This window comes from Chrysochloris asiatica, unplaced genomic scaffold, assembly GCF_000296735.1.
Source record: "Chrysochloris asiatica unplaced genomic scaffold, ChrAsi1.0 scaffold00033, whole genome shotgun sequence".
NCBI lineage: Eukaryota > Metazoa > Chordata > Mammalia > Afrosoricida > Chrysochloridae > Chrysochloris > Chrysochloris asiatica.
In genome coordinates, this window is record NW_006408551.1 from 15,320,563 (window position 1) to 15,328,259 (window position 7,697).

Here is a 7,697-nt window from a genome sequence, read left to right on the forward strand (position 1 = left end):
AAAAAAAAAAAAAAGAGTGTCCACACCTTTCTCTGGGTTCTGTCAGGCATCCGTGGCTGCTCTGATACTCCCCCCGACTGGTGTTGCCCAAGATGGCAGCGGGAGCAGCTGAAGTCTTGAATTGGAAAGCAATGGATTTCTTGCATCTGCTACAAATTACCTTGGCTGTAAGCCTTCTAACCTTCTAAATATTCCTTTGTATGTGGTTCAGAGTTCTAGCACCATCCCCTGTGCTTGCTTGGTCCGGTACTCTGTGTTATTGCTGATGGAGTTCCTCACTGTTTATAGTCGTCTTTTATGTTGTTTTAAAAAGGTATTTGCAATGAACATTATCTGTTGGTCTTACAGAATGCTATCATGCAATCTCCAGCATTGTTTCTATCACCAAGGCCATATTTTCCAACTACTGATCCTTGTTTTTTGTTTCCAACCTTTGCATTCCAATCGCTGTTAATTATCAATACATCTTGATTGCCTATTTGATCAATTTCAAAGTGAAGCAGTTGGTAGAATTCTTCAATTTCTTCTTCACTGGCTTTAGTGGATGATGCATAAGTTTTAATAATAGTAGTATTGACTGGACTTCCTTGTAGGTTTATGAATATTATTCTATCATAGACAGTGTTGTACATCATGACAGCTCTTGATATATTCTTTTTGATGATGAATGTAACGCCATTCCTCTTCAATTTGTCATTCCCAGTACAGTAAACAATGTGATTGTCAGATTCAAAATGGCCAATGCCAATCCATTTCAGCTCAGTAATGCCTAGGATATCGATATTTATGTATTCATACTTCATATATTCCATGTTCCAATTATTCATGGATGCTTACAGCTGTTTCCCTTCATTTTGGGTTGTGCTCACCACCAAATGAAGGTCCTGAGGAGTTTGCTTTATTTACATCATCATGGTCAACTCTTCTTTGAGGAGGCAACTCTTTCCCTGTCCCATTTTTGTGTGCCTTCTAACCTGAGGGGCTCACTTTGCAGTCCAGAGCATTAACCCACAGCACCACATCAGGACTCCATAGTCAACCTCAACTAATCTCTTAGCATCACCGCAAGTTTCTAATGTGTTTACTGGTCATTTCACTTTCTTAATCTCTTCAACAACAGTTTTAGGTTTTATCCACTGTTTTCAAATCTTTAGCTTACCTGCCTTCCTGTAATTGTTAGTTGATGAGAATTGATTAGATTATACCTGTCTCAGATTTTCATCAGAAAATCACCAGAATCTGTACTCATGTTGTTGTTGTTAAGTGCTGTTGGATCGATTCCGAATCATAGTAGCCCTGTATAGGGTTTCTGAGGAGCAGCTAGTGGGATTGAAATGCTGCTGACCTTGTGGTTAGCAGTCCAGTGCTTACCCTACAGTACCACACCAGGGTTTCCTAATTATTCTGGCCTCCTATTAAAATTGAGGAGCTCTCTGTCTTAACAGAGCTGATCCTCTATACTCTGTATCGTATTCCCTGATGCCGTCTCTAGTACTTTCCCATCCTATGCTTTCATTCCCTGCCTCTACTACATCTTTTCACCAGTATTTACACATGCTGTAGTCTATTCCATCTTTAAAACACATTGTTGGACTCTACATTGTCCTTGAGCTTTGACTCTGTTTTTCCACTTGTTTATAGGTTAGTAGCTTACTACCCTCACTTTTTTTTTTTACTTTATCACCTCCCATTTATTCATCAGCCCACTTTGATCTGTTTTCCATACCCATCATTCCACAGGTAGCTCCCAAGCTTATTTCTTACACTCTTTCTTCTCTTGTGCGTTTCAGATTTTTATACCCAGCTATATACTGGTCTTCAAGGAGGTGGGCACCAAAAATTCAACATGTAAATGAACTCAGTATCTTCTCTCTCCAAACTGACCTCTTGTCTGGTGTTTTTAGTCTAGCTAATGATACCCTTCAGCAATTGATATGGTCTTAAGCTGGAGTCATCCTTAACCTCTTCCGCCACCCACTCACATCCAGTTTTTCAACTAATGATGTAAACTGTATCTCCAAAATATGTCCTGATGTTCTCCACTTCTTTCCCTCTACACTGTTCATTTCTCTTAACTAAATCACTGTCTTTTCCACCTTCGACTGATACCCGTCTGACTGGTCTATGGATAACATTGCAAAGAATGGATATTCCAGAACACTTTGTTGTGCTCATGAGGAAACTTTACATAGACCAAGAGGCAGTTGTTTGAACAGAACAAGGGGATACTGAATGGTTTTAAATCAGGAAAGGTGTGTGTGCCAGGGTTGTATTCTCTCACCACACATATTCAGTTTGTATGCTGATAAAATAACCCAAAAAACAGGATTATATGAAGAAGAATGTTGCATCAGGTTTGAAAGAAGACTCATTAACAACCTGCAGTATGCAGACGATATAACCTTGTTTGTTGTAAGCAAAGAGGATTTAAAATACTTAGTGATAAAGATCAAAGATTTCAGCCTTCATTATGGATTGCACCTCAATGTAAAGAAAACAGAAATTCTCACCACTGGACCAATAACAACATCAGGATAAATGGAGAAAAGAGTAAAGTTATTAAAGACAATTTGGATCCACGGTCAACACTTACGGAAGCAGCAGTTAAGAAATCAGACCGTTAGGCAGATTTGCAACAAAGAACATGTTTAAAGTGTTTTAAGAGCAAAGATAATGAGTTTGAGGATTAAGTTGCACCTGACCCAAGCCATGGTATTTTCAATAGCCTCTTATGCATATGAAAGCTGGATGATGACTAAGGAAGACCATAGAAGAATGGATGCATTTGATGTGTGGTGTTGGAGAAGAATATTAAAAGTACCATAGACAGCCAAAAAAAAAAAAACAATCCATGTTGGGAGAAGTACAGCCAGAATGCTCTTTAGAAGCCATTCCTTAGAAGACATTCTTTGTCTTGTCATACTTTGGACTTATTATCAGCAGTGACCTGGAGAAGGACATCATACTTGGTAAAGTGGAGGCTAAGTGAAAAAAGAGGAAGATGTTCAACGAGATGGATTGGCACAGTGACAGCTGCCATGGGCTCAAGCATAACAACAATTGTGAGGATGGCACAGGACCAGACAATATTTCATTGTGTTGTGCACAAGGTTCTCTGAGTCTGAGCCAACTCAACAGTAACTAACGACAACTGGTCTCCCCATATTTATTTCCATCTAATTATTCTGTATATGGCAGTCGGTTTTTAAAATTTTTTCCGGTTGTTGTTATTGTATGTGCTTTCGAGTTGATTCTGATCATAGCATCCCTGTGCACAACAGGATAAGACAACCACCACTTGTACAGATTACATCAAATTTTGTTTTCCTTAGAAAGCACCTCAGTAGCTTTCTATTACTTTTAGGATAATGTGCAGATATTTTAATATAGCCTACATGCTCCTCAGTAAGCTGTTAATATCCCTATTGAGGCTTTTAGCATTTTGTTTTCTAGCTCCAGTCACATTGGCTTTTTTAGTTTCTTGAATATACCTACTGGGACTGTGTGCAAGCTGTCAGTTCTGCTTGAAATATTCTTTTTATCTCTCTTCATTGTCCTATTTTTATTTATTCTTCAAGTCCCAGCATAAATTCCACTTCTTTGAAGAAAGTCTTACATGACATTCCCAGAATAGATTGTTACCTTTAAAGTTTTCTGTACTTTTCTCTCTTTGGACTTAACTGCAATTATAATTACTTAAAATTGCTTGAGTGGATGATTATTTGTATACCCCATTCAGCTGTAGGATCTCAGAGAGTAACTGTATTTGTCTTGTTCACCCTAACATATCTAGCATGAGTCTGCCTCATAAGAATCCTGTAATGAATATTTTCAAATTTATTTGAATGTCTGAATGAATACCTTTCAAGAAAATGGAGTAACGTTAAATAATAAAAGAGTTTTTTTGTTTGTTTGTTTTCTGTAGCATTTCATTTAGATAGAAGAAATTCACCACCAAATAGTTTGACACCATGTCTAAAGATTCGAAATATGTTTGATCCAGTTATGTAAGTATTTATAATCAATAATACACGCAATTTTTATTTAGAGTATTTTGAGAAATGTATGATAATCTTGTAATGCTATGCCTATAATTGAAAATCTGTTTTCCTGATGAAATCTCTTAACTACAGAAAATGTAATGATATTCTCTTCTATTGTTAAATTCTAAATAAAGATTTGGTTCAAAGAAAGAGATGTATAATAATTTGTAAAACTTTTACAAATCTATACTTCCTGTGAATCTTCATAGCAGATACATGCTTGAAGCAAATAAGCATATTATTTCAGAAATTCCTTATATAATTGCAGTAGCACATGCCACCAAAGAATAATATGGTTAGTGCTTTAGCGTTCATTAAATTTTCCTTATAAGCTGTCATTATTTTTAGAATGAACTTCCTAATGGCCACTAATTAGCTATCCAATGATAATGATTAAAGGTCACATTCTGCTTTTGTCTTCTTTCAATACTGACAAACAGTATTATACATAATCTGTTTCATTTGGTAACTCATTATTTTAATGAATAATTGATATATATACACATACACTCTCAACTATTTCTTGTGTTTATCATCCTAGCATAAATTCCTATACATAGTCTTGATCATTACTGGTGATTGGAATGCAAAGGTTGGGTAAAAAGAAGAAGGATCAGTAGTTGGAAAATAGGGCCTTGGTGGTAGAATTAACGCTGGAGATTGCATAATAGAATTCTCAAAATCAATGATTTGTTCATTTCAAATACCTTCTTTGGACAGCATAAGAGACAGTTATACATACGGACACTCCAGATGGAATACACAAAAATCAAATTGACTACATCTTTGACAAGAGACTATGGAAAAGGTCTATATCATCAGTCAAGCAAGGCCAGGGGCAGATTGTGGAACAAACCATCAACTGCTCATATGCAAATTCAAACTGAAGCTAAAGAAAATGAAAGCAAGTCCACTAGAGCCAAAATATGACCTTGATTATATCCCACCTGAATTTAGAGATCATCTGAAGAACACATTTGATACATTAAACGCTAAAGACCAAAGACCAGAAGAGTTGTGGGATGACATCAAGAACATCATACATGAAGAAAGCAAAAAGTCATTAAGAAAACAAGAAAGAAGGAAAAGGTCAAAGTGGATGTCAGAAGAGACACTGAAACTTGTTCTACAGCGTAGAGATGCTAAAGCAAATGGAAGAAATGAGGAGGTCCAAGAGTTGAACAGAAAATTTCAAAGGTCAGCTCGGGAAGACAAAGTCAAATATTACAACAAAATGTGCAAAGATCTAGAGTCAGAAAACCAAAAAGGAAGAACACGCGCAGCATTTCTCAAGCTGGGGGAACTGAAGAAAAAATTTAACCCTCGACTTTTGTTATTGAAAGATTCTCTGGGTAAATTATTGAATGATGCAGAAAGTATCAAAAGAAGATGGAAGGAATACAGAGTCACTGTACCAAAAGGAAATGGCTGATGTTCAGCTGTTTGAAGAGGTAGCAGATGAGCAAGAACCAATGATAGTGAAGGAAGAAGTCCAAGGTACATTGAAGGAATTGGCAAAGAGCAAGGCTCCAGGAATTGATGGAATAAAAATTGAAATCTTTCAAGAAAGTGAGGCAGCACTGGTACTCCCTCATTTACACCAAGAAATTTGGAAGACAGCTATCTGGCCGATGGATTAGAAAAGGTCCGTATTTGTGTGCATTCCAAAGAGAGGTGACCCAACGGAATGTGGAAATCATCAGACAATCTCTTTGATATCCCATGCAAGTAAAGTTTTACTAAAGGTAATACAGAAACGGCTGCAAGCATACATTGACAAGAGAACTTCCCAGAGGTTCAAACTAGATTCAGAAGAGGCCGTGGCATGAAGGATATCATTGCTGATGTCAGATGGATCTTGCCTGAAAGCAGAGAATACAAGAAAGATGTTTGCCTGTGCTTTATTGACTATGCAAAGGCTTTCGATTGTGTGGATGATGACATGATGGATCATGACATCATGACAGTGGATCATGATACTTTGCTATGGACAGCATTGCAAAGTATCAGTATTCCTGAACACTGACTTGTGCTCATGAGGAATCTGTAAATGGACCAAAAGGTAGTTGTTGGAACAGAACATGGGAACACTGTATGGTTTAAAATTAAGAAAGGTGTTCAACATGGTTGTATTCTTTCATCATACTTACAGTATGATGAGCAAATAATCCGAGAAGCTGGATTAAAGACGTGACATCAGGATTGGAGGAAGACTCATTAACAACCTGCTATATGCAGATGATACAACCTTGCTTGCTGAAAGTGAAGAGGACTTAAAATATTTACTGATGAAGATCAAAGAGCACAGCCTTTGGTATCGATTGCATCTCAATGTAAAGAAAACAAAAATCCTCACCACTGGACCAATAAACAACATTCTTACCAACAGAGAAAAGATTGAAGTTGTCAAGGACTTCATTCTTCTTGGATCAACCATCAACACTCATGAAAAGCAGCAGTCAAGAAATCAAATGACGTATTTCATTAGGCAAATCTGCTGCACAAGACCTTTTTAAAGTGTTGAAGAGTAAAGATGTCAGTTTGAGGACTAAGATGCACCTGACCCAAGCCATGGTATTTTAAATAACTATATGCATGTGAAAGCTGGACAGTGAATATGGAAGACCGTAGAAGAATTGATGCATTTGAGATATGATGTAGGAGGAGAATATTGAAAGTGCCATGGGCTGCCAAAAAAACAAACAGATCTGTGTTGGGAGAAGGGCAACCAGGGTGCTCCTTGGAAGCCAGGATGGCCAAACTTCGTCTCTCATACTTGGAACATATTGTCAGGAGGGACCAGTCACTGGAGAAGGATCTCAATGTTTGGTAAGGTAGAGGATCAGAGAAAACGAGATGGGGATTAGCAAAGTGGCAGCATCAGTGGGCTCAAGCGTAGTAACAATTGTAAAGTTGGTCCAGGACCAGGAAGTGTTAAGTTCTGTTGTACATAGGGTTGTTATGAGTCAGTACCGACTCGATGGCACCTAACAACAACAAATCCTATCTGTTCTTTTAAAAAGTCACTTGTTATAAATAAGAAATAATTGATATAATGATATTCCAAATAAATGACATGTGAATTGAAATTTTTGAAAAGCACTGTCAGTACACATGTACCATCCATTTTGCAGAGATAGAAGCAGTTAACATTGTGGTTATCCATCTCTTGACAATCTTACCTCATACCTTTAGAGTATTCTTCAAGATAAAACAAATCCGTCATTCTTCCTGCCTACCATCTGTGTCTCACAAAGAAGACAAATGTACATTACTGTATCAGGAACTCCTACAGCTTATAAAATGCTTCTGTTATTTTGGAAAAGAGAATCTCAGAATAAACGATACAGAATTTTCCTTAAGTGTAAGATCTTGATAATGGCAATAAAGACAAAAAAGTAACGTTTACAAGTTCTGTACGACTCATTAAGCTACAAATATATAGGATTCTAGACATATAATACTTTGTGTATCTGCTGTGGTTGGAGTAATCCTTCATAGCCTCAGCTCTGTTTTACTCTCACACTGAAAGTGATGAAAGAACTAGGATTAAATACTTTTTAAAATCCATCTACTACTAGTCAACAAGCATTTATTTATAACAGCTCATTTTAATGTTATGTTGGTTTTAAAGTAACCCAATTCTAATAGAAT

General features: G+C 37.0%; 1 protein-coding gene across 1 annotated transcript in view; it reads left to right on the forward strand.

Annotated features, from left to right (window-relative positions):
* Positions 1 to 7,697, forward strand: part of LEMD3 (LEM domain containing 3) — a 116,945-nt gene that overhangs the window by 107,941 nt on the left and 1,307 nt on the right. The window contains exon 10 of the mRNA XM_006859524.1: positions 3,926 to 4,007. Within this exon, the coding sequence (XP_006859586.1) occupies positions 3,926 to 4,007 (82 nt within the window). The remainder of the gene's footprint in view (positions 1 to 3,925; positions 4,008 to 7,697) is intronic.